At 39.7% G+C, this 14,654-nt stretch overlaps 1 protein-coding gene across 2 annotated transcripts in view; it reads left to right on the top strand.

The window, feature by feature from the left end:
* The window catches only part of XIAP (X-linked inhibitor of apoptosis), a 53,967-nt gene extending 46,953 nt beyond the window's left edge, over positions 1-7,014 (top strand). The window contains exon 8 of one of the 2 annotated variants that reach the window (XM_032391379.1): positions 6,063-7,014. In XM_032391379.1, coding sequence (XP_032247270.1) covers positions 6,063-6,256 — 194 coding nt within the window. In that variant the 3' untranslated portion in view covers positions 6,257-7,014. The remainder of the gene's footprint in view (positions 1-6,062) is intronic. The other variant, XM_032391380.1, reaches the window with a different exon arrangement.
* Positions 7,015-14,654: the final 7,640 nt, after the last annotated feature.

Genomic DNA, 14,654 nt, shown 5'->3' with positions numbered 1-14,654 from the left:
TATGATTGTGTGTGAAATCTGTAAGTTTTGTAGTTAAAATGGATTTAGAGTGTTCTGCAACTTTTCATGTGATATAAACCTGTAAAAGCACTATATTACTAAATACAGCTTGAATGAGTGGCCCCCTGGTACTGTAAATCATACAGAGAAAGTGTATTAAACTTTTTTTTAAGTAGGCTCCACGCCCAAGTCGGGGCTTGGACTCACAACCCTGAAATAAAGAGTCGCATGGTCTATTGACTGAGCCAGCCAGGCACCTCTAAAAAGTATATTAAATAATATGCAAGAGAAGCATATAAACTCCTTTTAGGAAAAAAAGATAAAAAATATAAGTTCCTTCTTTCAGAATGAAAGCAACTCTAGTGTTTGATGGCAACATCGAAGGTTAAAGAAAAGGTTTCAGGGGCGCCTGGGTGGCTCAGTCATTAAGCGTCTGCCTTCGGCCCGGGTCATGATCCCGGGGTCCTGGGATGGAGCCCCGCATCAGGCTTCCTGCTCTGCGGGAAGCCTGCTTCTCCCTCTCCCACTCCCCCTGCTTGTGTTCCCTCTCGCTGTGTCTCTCTGTCAAATAAATAAAATCTTTAAAAAAAAAAAAAGGTTTCAAACTGTGAATACATTTTGGGTACTGAGGTACGTTGTTATAGTCATTGTTCTCTGAGCTCTTGACCGCCTCTCCCAAAGTTTGAAAATTCTCCCTGTGCTAATAAATCTAAAAGTTTACTTTTTTTTTTTTTTTTTTTTACATTAAAGACCATTTTGGGGCACCTGGTTGGCTCAGTTAGAAGAGCATGTGACTCTTAATCTCAGGGTTGAGTTCAAGCTCAATGTTGATGTAGAGCTTACTTAAAAAAAAAATTAAAATTAAAAAATGAATAGACCCTTTTGATTTTTAAGTTATTTCAAATGCTTCTAAAACATTCAGATAATTACATCAGTCACAAAACAGTATAACAGTGATTTTTTTAAATTTCATCAGTTGATGTAAAACATTCAGCAGAAAGCTTACTACTCTTTTCCTAAGTAGACATTTGTTTAAAACCTGTTATAGCTTCACTTGTCCTGGTAATGGTAAAATGAACCACTGACTTGGTCATCTTTCTACTGTAATAGAAATACAAGTGATCATATCATTTTTCCCTGCATCTTAACCACAACTCAAGTTTGACAATAAGGTGTTAGTTTTTATACCTGAAGGTATTGTCAGCAACAGGATGATTTAGTGGGTTGTAATAGGAAGAGAACAGAGTGCTTTAGGGAGTGTCTTTTCTATCCAACAGGAGTTGATGGGGGTTCTTATCACAGAGACTACAAGCTAGGATGGTGTGGGAAGGAGGGCCTAAGCAAAGGGCAGCTCTCAGGAGTTGGAATTCATCAGTTGACCTCTCCTTGGTCTCATTAAATTGAGAGGGAGGTTAATTGATACAGGCTATCTTCTCACACTAGGGCTACTGCCTATTCCTCTTCCCCAGGGCTGATGAGTAAAGACTGGCACAAGGACTCTCTTAATTCTATACAAAGTAGAAGGCGGGCCTAACTGAGGTGAAGCAGGTGGAAGTTATTAGAAAAACTACACTGTTATTGTTGCTTACTGAGAAATCCTAGATTGAGTACTAGCTTTATCCCAATGGCTGTGTGACAGAGAATAGCCCAGGAAATGGTCTTCTAAAAATAGTACCAAATAGCATCTTTCTTTCTTTTTAAAGAATACATAGCGTGCTGGGGCACCTGGGTGGCTCAGTCAGTTAAGCATCCAACTCTTGATTTCAGCTCAGGGTCGATCTCAGGGTTGTGGGATCAAGCCCTGCATCGGGCTCTATGCTCAGTGGGGAGTCTGCTTGAGATTCTCTCTCCCTCTCCCTTTGCCCCTCCCCCTGCTCACACGCTCTCTCTCTCTCTCAAATAAATAAATAATTTTAAAAAGTTGGGGGTGCCTGGGTGGCTCAGATGGTTAAGCGTCTGCCTTCAGCTCAGGTAATGATCTCTGGGTCCTGGGATCTAGTTCCACATTGGGCTCCTAGCTCAGCAGGGGAGTCTGCCTCTCCCCGACTCGTGCTCTCTCTCTCTCTCAAATGAATAAATAAAATCTTAAAAAAGATGGGGCACCTGGGTGGCACAGTGATTAAGCGTCTGACTCTTGATTTCAGCTCAGGTCATGATCTTAGGGTCGTGGGATTGAGCTCCGCATTGGGCTCTGTGCTCAGCGTGGAGTCTGCTTGTCCCTCTCCCTCTGTTCCTCCACCTGCTTGTATACTCTCCCTCTCTCTTTCTCAAATAAATTAATTATTTAAAGAAATTAGAAGGGGAAAGGTGCCATAGTAAAGGACGTAGAATCCAATAGTTACCCTAAGGCTTGAGTGAAATAAAATTGTCAGAGATAAACTATTGGTCTCAGGAGGTAAAATCTATGCCCAGAGCCTCACCATGTCAAGTAAGCAGCTGTACATAAGGCTGAAATAAGGTAGAAAAAGTTGATAACAGTGTTTGGTAGGCCAGACATTTCATTCCACTGTGGTCTGTAAAATGGAATCAGAGCATCAGAACCAAAGTGAACCTGAAAGATCATATAATAACTTACATTACTTCAGTAAGAAAACTGAAGTATAGATGTGCTGTTGGCAAAGATCACTCAGCTAGTTGGGAATAAAAATCAGGTTTCCTGACATGTGGTCCAGTGTTCCTCTTAAAAAAATGTTTTAAGTGTACAGTTCAGTAGCGTTAAGTACATTCACAGTTGTGCAACCAGTCTCCACAAATCTTTTTATCTACAGAACTGAAACTCTGTCCCCATGAAACAACACCTCCTCATTCCCCCTCCCCCAGCCCCTGACAGTCACCATTCTGCTTTCTGTCTCTATAAACTTGACTCTTCGAGGTCCAGTGTTCGTTTTACTCATTGGAGCGTCACATCCAAAAGTCATGTGTGAATTTCTTAATTGTTTTCCTCCTTTTGGGGGGGCATGAGTATGTACTTGATTCTGACTTTTTTGGTTAAATGCTTTAGTATAATACAAATCAGTGTAGAGTTGCCAACCCTTTACTTCCGTTGTTCCCTCTGCCCCAGCTGCCTTTTCCCTGTCTGTGTACCTAGTCTCATTCCCCACTCCACCCCCAGTCCCCTAAATCCATCTTGTGAACTCATCCTTCAAGGCTCCACTTAGAGGTCATTCTTTGAAGCTTTCCCCAGGACCCACAGCAGACTCCGGAGCTCCCTCTTCTCTACTTGCGCTGCTATGAGAGCATTCGTAACATTGTTTTAGAACGGTTTTCTTTTCTGTCCTGCACATCAGACCAAGCTTCTTGAGGACAGGTGCTTTATCTTATCTCTGATGCAGTCCATGTTTGAGCTTATAGTTTTGATTATTAAACCATGAGGTTGCTTTTTAAGAAGAAAGAGATTAAATAATACTTTCCACCCCTGGTCAGGCATACTTCTCCAAAACACAAATCTCTCTCTCTCTCTCTCTCTCTCCAGGTTAATACCCTTTACTGGCCCCCAGGGCCCTCAGGATCAAGTCCAAACTCCTTTATGTGGGTTGCCAAATCTTTCATGACCGGGCCCCTGTAACCTTCTGTACCCTCATGTCATGCTGTGTCCCTCCCCAGGCCTTACCCGTGCACTTACAGGCCTTGTTCTGTCTCTCCCCTTGGAGCCTGCCTGTGCCATTTCCTCTGCCCGGAACATTCTTCTGCCACTGCCTCTGTTCCCTCAGGGTCCCCTCTCCATCTTTCCTAGTTAACTCCTCCTCATCCTTTAGGACCCAGTTTAAGTATAATTTCTTCCAGGAGGCCTTCTGTTTATGTGTGTGTGCACACTCACACGCTTCCTGTGTTCTTCATAACACATTGTAATTACCTTTATCAGTACACTCTATTATAATTTCCTGTCTACTTGTGTTTCTTACTTGTTTATGAACAATTAGGGGCCTGGGGCCTATGTATTTGTTAATTGTTGTATCTCTAGTTCCTAGAACCTAGTTAAGTGTTCAGTAAATATTTGTTGAATAAAACTCAACCACTATTTCCCAAACTTGTTTTCAAAACAGTGTTCCCAAGGGGACGCCTGGGTGGCTCAGATGGTTAAGCGTCTGCCTTCGGCTCAGGTCATGAACCTGGGATCCTGGGATCCAGCCCCACATCGGGCTCCCTGCTCGGCTGGGAGCCTGCTTCTCCCTCTCCCTCTGCCTCTCCCCCTGCTCATGCTCTGTCTCAAATGAATAAATAAAATCTTTAAAAAAAAAAAAAAGGTGGCGCCTGCATGGCTCAGTCTTAAGCGTCTGCCTTCGGCTCAGGTCATGGTCCCAGGGTCCTGGGATCGAGCCCCACATCAGGCTCCCTGCAGCCTGTTCTCCCTCTCCCACTCCCCCTGCCTGTGTTCCCTCTCTCACTGTGTCTCTCTCTGTCAAATAAATAAATAAAATCTTTAAAACAACAACAACAACAAAGAAGTGTTCCCCAAGATGTTAAAAGGGATGCCATGAAGAGGGAACAAAAACAAAGTGGGGGGGAGAAAAAGGAGCTCTGTAGTTAAATAGGGCCATACATTGTGACTTTCTAAGAGGGGACATAGACTGTACTGTACTGACCTGTACTTCATAGCAGTGGTTCCCGAGCCTGTGTGTGCCATCCCAAAAATTGTTGTTGTTGTGTAAAACCATATCTTCTTTATTTTGCATACTTTAATTTCGGAACAAAATAAAAAAAACCAACCCCAGAAATTTTAGATTTAGTTAATGGGGCCTAGCAATCTATCGTTAAAAAAATGTCCCAAGTGCGCCTGAGTTGCCCAGTCAGTTAAGCGTCCAACTCTTGGTTTTGACTCAGGTCATGATCTCATGGGTCCTGTGATGGAGCCCCCTGGGGGCTCCACTCAGTGGGGAGTCTGCTTGAAGATTCTCTTCTGCTGCCCCTCCCCCCATCTCGGAAAAAGATAAATAAATCTTTTTAAAAAAATGCCCCAAGTGATTCCCACGTGAGGCCACATTTGGAAACCACTGGTCTACAAAGATTACAGATATGTAATGCCTTTAGAATAATGCCTGGCACGTAGTAATAAGTGCTGTGTTACTGTTAACTGCTGCCATTGTTGATGATGTTGTCATTATAGTTCTTTTTTTGTGGAGCCCAATGCAGGGCTTAAACTCACAACCGTGAGATCGAGACCTGAGCTGAGATCAAGAGTCGGACGCTTAACTGACTGAGCCGCCCAGGCGCCTCTGTCATTATAGTTCTGTTTGACCATGAAACACATTTGTGTGACGTATTTGTTAACACTTCACAAAACCTAATTTGGGAAAGGCTGAATTTAGCGAGCACTTTAGTGCTACCTGTATGCTGATGGCACCCAAATCTCTCTTTCTAGCCCTACCTTCTCCTGACCTCAAGACGTGACTGTCCAATGACATTTATATACAGATGCCCTGCAAACACCTCAAAAACAACTTGAAAAATGCCAAACCAGTACCTCCTTCTGTATTTCCTTTTGGCATCACCATCCCCTTGTCAGCCACACTAGACATCTTAAAATCAACTGTTTCCTCTTTTTTTCCTCACCCCTCACATCTAGTCAGTCACCAAATCCTAGCAGTCCCACTTCAGAAGTGTCCCTCAGATCCATCCCTCCATTTCTGGAGTAAGTCATGCCCTTTCCATATGTCACTTCTTTTTACCTAACCCTGGCTTCTGTGCCTGGCAAGTTGCCGGCCATGTTTAAATGTCACTCCTCCATTTCCCCCATCCCCCCACCCTGCAGCTGCCAACCTGAGAAGCTTTTCCCAGCTCATCTGAACAGAAGAACTCGTTCTCTCATCTCGTCCCCGAGCACTTTGTACATAACTTTATTATAGCACTTATCACTTTGTACTTTGTGCTTCCCTCCATAGCCTCAGCTCACGTCCTTCTCTCCTCTAGCCTGCAAGCTGCTTAAGAGCAGGTGTCATGTGTGAGTCATCCTGTCTCCCCGCCCTTGATTAGCGCCTGGCACATAGTAGGGGTTCGTGTTGTTTCAATACATTTCAACAACTAAGAAAGTCAAAAATTAACACCTTTCTTTTCTCTTTGTGCAGAGATTAGTGCTGAAGAGCAGCTAAGGCTCCTGCAAGAGGAGAAGCTTTGCAAAATCTGTATGGATAGAAATATTGCTGTGGTTTTCATTCCTTGTGGACATCTGGTCACTTGTAAACAATGTGCTGAAGCAGTTGACAAATGTCCCATGTGCTACGCAGTCATTACTTTCAAGCAAAAAATTTTTATGTCTTAATCTAACTCTACAGTTAGGCGCATTATGTTCTTCTCATTACCCTGATTGAGTGTGTGATGTGAACTGACTTTAAGTAATCAGCATTGAATGCCATTAGCATTTGCTACCAAGTAGACAAAATGTAAACTACAGTGTTCTAGTTTGTAATCTAAAATTTGAATTTCTGGATTTTGGGGGATATTAGCTATGTTGTATATCTTTTTTTTTTTTTTACTGTTATTTAATTGAAATCTAGACTAAGAAGCATATTGTAACTGATCACAATGTGTATTTGTAGTACACTAACTTAGTTTCTAAGTGTAAGTGAATTAATCAACTGAATTTTTCATTCTTTTCATATAGGCTTAACAAATGGAGCATTCTGTGTAAACGTGGAGATTAGTTAATCTCCCCAATCACATAATTTGTTTTGTGTGAAAAGGAATGAACTGTTCCACACTGGTGGAAAGATACAGATTATTTTTAGATGTTTGCTTTGTGTTTTAGGATTTTGTCCATTCTCTTTTAAAATTATACACACGTGCTTGGGTGGGTGATTGTAAAAAATGATTTTGCCATTGTTAAAAGGGTATTTAAGGATAGAATACCATCTAGCCAACATGTACTGACATGGAAAGATATCAAAGGTATATTAAGTGTAAACTGAAGTGGCAAAACACTGTGTATAGAATGAGTCAGATGAAGGTGTGTGTATTTTGTATATGTATAGAACAAAAGATTTGGACGGATAAAGCACCAAACTGTTAAATGTGGTTTCTCTTGAGGGGGGTGGGGGGGGTGGGTAGGGCCCAGAGGGGGGTTGCAGGGGCCTTTCACTTTCTACTTTTTCATTTTGTTCTGTTTGGATTTTTTATAAGTATGTATTACTTTTGTAATCAGAATTTTTAGAAAGTATTTTACTGATTTAAAGGCTTAGGCATGTTCAAACGCCTGCAAAACTACTTATTGCTCAGCTTTAGTTTTTCTAATCCAAGAAGGCAGAGCAGTTAACCTTTTTGGTGCCAATGTGAAATTTAAATGTTTTTATGTTTTTCCTGCTTTGTGGATGAAAAATATTTCTGAGTGGTAGTTTTCTGACAGGTAGACCATGTCTTCTCTTGTTTCAAAATAAATATTCCTGATTTTGTAAAATGAAATATAAAATATGTCTCAGATCTTCCAATTAATTAGTAAGGATTCATCTTTAATCCTTGCTAGTTTAAGCCTGCCTAAGTCACTTTACTAAAAGATCTTTGTTAACCCAGTATTTTAACCATCTGTCAGCTTATGTAGGAAAAAGTAGAAGCATGTTTGTACACTGCTCGTAGTTTTAGGGACAGCTTTTCCATGTTGAGCTTCTCATATCATCTCGTATTTTAAAGTTTCGTGTGCGTTTTTACTGTTAGGATAATTAAGATGTATATAGGACAAAATGTCAAAGTCTTTACCTAAATTGTTTTGTTTCCTTGACTAGTAATAGTAGTAGATACTTCTGAAATAAATGTTCTCTCAAGATCCTTAAAATCTCTTGGAAATTACAAAATATTGACAAGAAAACGAGAATACTTGTTTAAATATTAAAAAGAAAATAAAACTTGAATAAAAGTCAATAGAGATAAAAAATAAGAAGTTTAGAAGTGCTTCATACAACACCCAGGGTTTGCTTACAGGATTCTTAAACCGACCTGTCATAGAGGTGAATGAGGCATTTTACTGCGGAGAAACGTTTGAGAGTGAAACTTAAAAATTCTATTTTCATCGTATTTTCTAAGAGGAAGAGTATTGTCAAGTTCTCGTCACCTCTGTGGATGACTATTTTAAGTGACAGTCATTTAAAGCATTGCAAATTTATTTTTTTTATTTTTTTTTTTTTTAAGATTTTATTTATTTGCGAGAGAGACAATGAGAGACAGAGAGCATGAGAGGGAGGAGGGTCAGAGGGAGAAGCAGACTCCCTGCTGAGCAGGGAGCCTGATGTGGGACTCGATCCCGGGACTCCAGGATCATGACCTGAGCCGAAGGCAGTCGCTTAACCAACTGAGCCACCCAGGCGCCCTAAAGCATTGCAAATTTAAATGAGAACTTTTTAAATTAAATAATGACTGCCCAGGGGTTTTTGTTTTATCGTGTAAACTCTCAGTTCTTTACCTTTGCACTTCCACTTAGGTTTAATTAAATGTTCATTAGGTTAAATTTTACATATATAGTCTAAGCTTTGAATTTAAATTACAAGGGGAGAAAAGTGTTAAAGATTCTTAAATGTGTTTTCCAGAACACATCAGCTCCAAGTCAGGTAGGTAGTTCAGTCTAGTTGTTGGCCAAGGACTGAATTGTTTTAACATAAGGCTTTTCCTGTTCTGGGAGCCTCAGTTCATTAAAACTCTTCTTTTAAAACTTGTATGTTCAGAGTTAAGAAAGACCTTTTCTCTCCCCATGAGTTGTGAAATGTAATGCATGAAGCTGATGTGGCTAACAAGTTTATTTTAAGAATTGTTTAGAAATGCTGTTGCTTCAGGTTCTGAAATCACTCAGCACTCCAACTTCTAATCACATTTTTTTTTAAGACTTACCAATGTTTGTCTGTGTTCTCACTATAAAAAGCACTGGATCCTTTCCATCTAGTTGTGCAAAAAATGATTACTTGCAAGGTCAAAAATATAACCAGATCCAAATCTGCGCCTCCCCCTTTCCCAAAATAGTTCTCCGTATCTACATGTAGACATTCCTTTTCTGTTAGAAAGTTCACTCTAAAGATTTCGAAGTCACCACCTATTTTACTACATTTTAGTCATGCGAAGAGTCAGGTTGTTTGGTACTAAGTATTTCTCTTTATTCATAATAATTTGGTGTGCTGATCAAAAGCCTTGTTTTAATTTTTGAAAAATGGGTTTCAGGTTTATAAAGTAAACTCCAATATATTAATTAACGGCTTTGTATTGCCTTTCCTGCTAGGTTCGATCTTAGTTTTCTTTTTTTTTTTCCCCTTTGGTTAAGGGCTAAGATGGGGTAGGGTGGGTGTGATGGGTGTATATAATGTGATTTGGTCCTGCCTAACTATGATCTTTTGTTTTTGTGGTTATATTATTTAAATTTTGGTAGATGGTTTTTTTTCCTGTTTTGAGTGGATAAAACTGGTATTTTGAACTCTCTGAATGGAGACTACCACCACAGCATTAGGTGCGTGTATTGTACTCTTTAAGCCCAAATCATTGTTTTATTTCCTGATTCCCCAGGGGATGAATATGAGGGGAAAGGGTGGGGGAGTGGGAGAAATGGGGTAGGTTTTTCATTTCCATTAGAGAAATAAGAAAACAGGAGGGGATAGTTGACAGATGTAGTTATTTTTGGCCAAGTCTGCTTTAAAAAAGAGAGCTGTTTCTTCATCTCTGAAATAATAATACCTATCTTACAAAATCAGGAGAGTTCAGGGAGACCCTGGATGTCAGATACTTGCTACAAATGTTCATTCCCTTCCCAGCACACTCTCTCACCCTCCAGGGGTTTGCCTTGACTCTGGAAATTTGGGCTGAAACTTAGATGATAACTCTTTCAGTGACTCTTACTCATCTTTTTTGGCGTTTCTCATAGTTAAGATGTAAATTATAATAAATAGGTCAGGTCCTTATTTAAGTTCCATTTTAAAAAATCTGGAAGAAAAAACTATTCTTATCAATTTCGGGTGAGCTTTCCTAATAGGAACAGTTGGCTTATTCCCACTTTCATTATCAGTGTCAATTTGACTCTTAATCACTTAGCACAATGTGAATTTCACTAGCGGCATACTAGAATCCTAGAGTGTCAGAGCTAGAAGTGACCTTAGAGAGGATCTGATTCTTCCTCCTCATTTTACAGGTGAGACAACTGAGGCTCAAAGGTGAAGTGATTTATTCAAAGCTGTCTAGCTACTTAGTGGCAGCCCAGACTGGGACATAGTTTGAAGGTGAAAAACTTCAAGTTACCTCTCCTGGGAGGTCTCAAATGTTTATTTTTTCAACTATTCTTTCTTTTATACCATAACTTTCACTACATATTAAATGACACTTTATGACTAATACAATAGGACAATCTTAAATACATATATCTTCAAATTGTACAATACTACATTAATATTTTGGGTGGTAAGATTGTATTTTGAAGACTAAAGTTTGCAAATACGCATAGAGTTTTTTTTGGCATTTCCTACATTCTTATTGTGTATCATTAATGCAACATTTAAAGTTACTATATAAGTATATTTTGTCATTTTCTCTATACTTAGTAACAAATTTGCATTTTCGATTTGATGTAGTAAAGGCTTTAATGTAATTTTTGTTAGAAGATTTTGCATTTTTTCATTACTGTTATATTTAATCTGACAGAATGATGGATTCTTATGTCATTGTATTAGTGTTGTGAATAATCGTGAAATGTTTTCAGATAGAGTGCTATATTTGTGAATATAATTTTATGACTTTTTTCATTTAGTAGAAACCTTTCCATCACTATGGAAAACAAAGAAAATTGCTTTCCACTGTATAATCTGGCAGTCATCATAGATTAAAGCTTATTTTTCTGTGAATAAAACTTATTCAATAAAGTACTATTCTTTAAAATGATATCTTACTACTTTGTATTTATTTTACTTTCTCAGAAAAAATAAAATAGCCCTCTTAAAAATACTAAAATGAGGGGCGCCTGGGTGGCTCAGTCGTTGAGCGTCTGTCTGCCTTTGGCTCGGGTCGTGTTCCCAGGGTCCTGGGATCGAGCCCCGCATTGAGCCCCGCATCGGGCTCCCTGCTCCGCGGGAGGCCTGCTTCTCCCTCTCCCACTCCCCCTGCTTGTGTTCCCTCTCTCACTGTGTCTCTCTCTATCAAATAAATAAAATCTTTAAAAAAAAAAATACTAAAATGAAACCTAAATATATTTTCTGCCATTGGGCCAGGCATTAAGGTACACATCAAGTCATGTCCTGCTAAAAGAAAAAAGACACCTGTTTTCATATTAATTTGTAGAATTCTATAAGTGCATGAAAAGTCTGTTTTTAAAATGTATAAAAATATGAACTATAATAACCCTCTCCCCACAAAGATTGGCCCGTTTCTCCCAAGAGATAATATAGTCACTGTAACAAATCTTGAGCAAGCAATTTAAATGCAGTCTACCTTTCTTCTTACATGTCAACTACACTTTTAGTGAATATTGAGAAAGATGTGAATTTTCAAAGCTTTTTCTTAAAGTTCAAGCCCCAGAGAGGGCACCAAAAATTTTTTTTTAAAAAGCTTTCTCTTGGGGCGCCTGGGTGGCTCAGATGGTTAAGCGTCTGCCTTTGGCTCCGGTCATGATCCCGGGGTCCTGGGATCGAGCCCTGCATTGGGCTCCTGACTCAGCGGGGAGTCTGCTTCTTCCTCTCCCTCTGCCTTTCCCACTGCTCATGCTCTCTCTCTCTCTCTGTATCTCTGTGTCTCAAATGAATAAATAAAATCTTTAAATAAATAAATAAATAAATAAATAAATAACTTTCTCTTACGGAAGTTTTCAAACTTACACAAAAGTAGAAAGGAAAGTATAGCTAACCCCATGAAATTCCTCATTCAGCTTCAATAAGTAACATTTTGCCCATCTTGTTTCATCTGGGATTTCCCCCTTCCCTCCCCTTTTTTGCTTGCATATTCTAGAACAAATCCTAGGCATTGTGTCATTTCTTCTGTAATTACCCTGTTACGTACCTATACCAGATTAGAACATTTTTTTTTACAAAAATTGAATTTTTAACTCCCTTCTGTTGCTGAATTTTAATGGACATCTGAATAAGAATTAAAGTCAACTATTTGAAGATTAGGGTAAATAAACCTCCTCAGAACTGGTATTTAAAAATACTTTCAAACTATGTTTTTGGGGTGCCTTGGCTGGCTCAGTCAGTAGAGCATGCGACTCTTGATCTCGGAGTTGTGAGTTTGAGCCCCACGTTGGGCGTAGAGATTACTTAAAATCTTAAAAAAAAAAAACCCAAAACATAAAAAAACGTATGTATTCACTATGTCATTTGTAGTTTGTTTATAGATTATAGAACAAATGTGGTACTTATTAAAATTTAGTAGGCTAACCTGGCTGAGTCAATCAGTAGAGCATGTGACTCTTGATCTTGAGGTCGTGAATTCAAGCCTCACATTGGACACAAAGTTTACTTAATTTAAAAAAGGGGGCACCTGGGTGGCTCAGTCGGTTAAGCGTCTTCGCCTCAGTTCATTATCTCATGGTCCTAGGATCAAACCCCGCTTAGGGCTCTGCACTCAGCAGGGTGTCTGCTTCCTCTCCCTTTGCCCCTCCTCCCCGCTCATTCTCTCTCTCTCTCAAATAAATAAAATCTAAAATATATATATGAGTAGGCTAACTGCATGGTGAATGGATACCTTGTTCTCAAAGTGTGGTCCTGGGACCAGCAGCATCAGCATCAGCTAGGAACTTGTTAGAAATGCAGATTATTGGGCCCCATCTCAAACCTACTGAATCAGAAACTCTGGGGCTTGACGCAGCAATCTGTTTTAACAGGCCCTCTAAGTGGTTCTGATGCAGGCTAAAGTTTGAAAACCCCTGGGACATGGTAAAGGGTCTGAATCCAGAAAGAACTAAATGGCTGAAACCTACAAATTAAACTGATAAGCTCTCTGCAAATGACTGTCATCTTCACCTTTCTTTTCCTTATAGCGTATTGCTGATCCAGTCCTGTATTTTCTCCTATTATCAAAACACGGAGACATAAAATACAACATCCTGAGAGTCCCTTCTGATTCTACTTTTCAACAAAACTTTCTTGCATAGTACTCTTTGAATTTTTATGAGTATAAATCTTCAGCCCTTTCACTGCTAAATTCATAATAACCCCACATTGCCCATGCTATTAAACTATCCTCCAGTCAAGCAATGAAAGAGTTAAATATTTGAAGATGCACTCACAAGCGGTAGCGTGACAGGAATCAGTTGAAATTGTACAGAACAGATCTGCACTTCTAGAAAGAGCCAAAGCTTCAGTGAAATGTGAGGAGTCAATCTACAATGATAGAATGTAAGAGTTGGAAGCCTCTGTAATTCATAATAAATAGCAGCTCTGAATTCTTTTTTCCTGTAGTGGCGTCAGGTCTCTAAAGGCCTTCAGAGTTGCATAAATCCACACTTACCAATCACTATAGGTCTCTTTAACTGTAACCAAAATTAAAATCTTAAAGCTAGATGAAAGTTGGTGATTTTCTTTTCTGTTCTATTCCTGCAAACCACTAATTTGCTTGTAACAAATACTTACATAGACTGGCCATTGGGCTTTCAATAGATTTGGTCTGGTCACAGGTTTTTTTTTCCCCAATCTTACTCTGTTTAATTTGAGATTTCCAAGACCATATATTCACCATAATTAATGACAACAGCATAAAAAATATTTTGTATGGGCCGATACTTGTTAACTTTAGCTTAGGAATAAATATTGGAAGGATACTGGTTCAAAACAAATAAGGAATAAAAATCCAAGAGAAACCAAACTTTGATCATTATTTTCCCCTGTCAGTTTCCCAGAGGAATTTAAATTTGAAAAAAAAAAAAACACAACTAGAGTATAATTAATTGAGGTAAGGGTATTTAAGCAATGATCCTGCTTCAAAGTCTAATTTTTGTTTCAATAAACTTTACTAAGATATATTTTACAGGGGCACCTGGCTGGCTCAGTCAGAAGAACATGTGACTCTTGATATCAGGGCCATGAGTTGGAGCCCTACACTGGATGTAGAGGTCACTTAAATGAAACAAACAAAAAGATACATTTTGGGGGGCACCTGTGTGGCTCAGTTGGTTAAGCGTCTGCCTTCGGCTCAGGTCATGATCCCGGGGTCCTGGGATGGAGTCCCGCATTGGGCTCCCTGCCCAGAGGGGAGTCTGCTTCTCCCTCTCCCTCTGCCGCTCTGCCAGCTTGTGCACTCTGTCAGATAAATAAATAAAATCTTTAAAAAAATATATGTATTGGGGCGCCTGGGTGGCTCAGTTGGTTAAGCGACTGCCTTCGGCTCAGGTCATGATCCTGGAGTCCTGGGATCGAGTCCCGCATCGGGCTCCCAGCTCAGCGGGGAGTCTGCTTCTCCCTCTGACCCTCCTCCCTCTCATGCTCTCTGTCTCTCATTCTCTCTCTCTCAAATAAATAAATAAATAAAAATCTTTAAAAATATATATATATATATATTTTTAAAAGATACATTTTACAGTAGTCTCCCCTTATCGAGTTCCCTTTCCATGGTTTCAGTTACCTGCGGTCAACCGTGGTCCCGAAACAGGATTCTCTGATGATCGTCAGAAGGTCAGTAGTAGCCTCACGCTGCTACGTCACCACGCTGACGTCATTCCCCTCACGTCGTCTCATCACGTAGACATGCTATCATCTTCCATCCTCACAAGGGTGAGT

This window comes from Phoca vitulina, unplaced genomic scaffold, assembly GCF_004348235.1.
Source record: "Phoca vitulina isolate PV1807 unplaced genomic scaffold, GSC_HSeal_1.0 scaffold62, whole genome shotgun sequence".
Classification (NCBI taxonomy): domain Eukaryota; kingdom Metazoa; phylum Chordata; class Mammalia; order Carnivora; family Phocidae; genus Phoca; species Phoca vitulina.
Note: the sequence above shows the minus strand (reverse complement) of the source record. Positions and strands in the feature narration are given on the sequence as shown.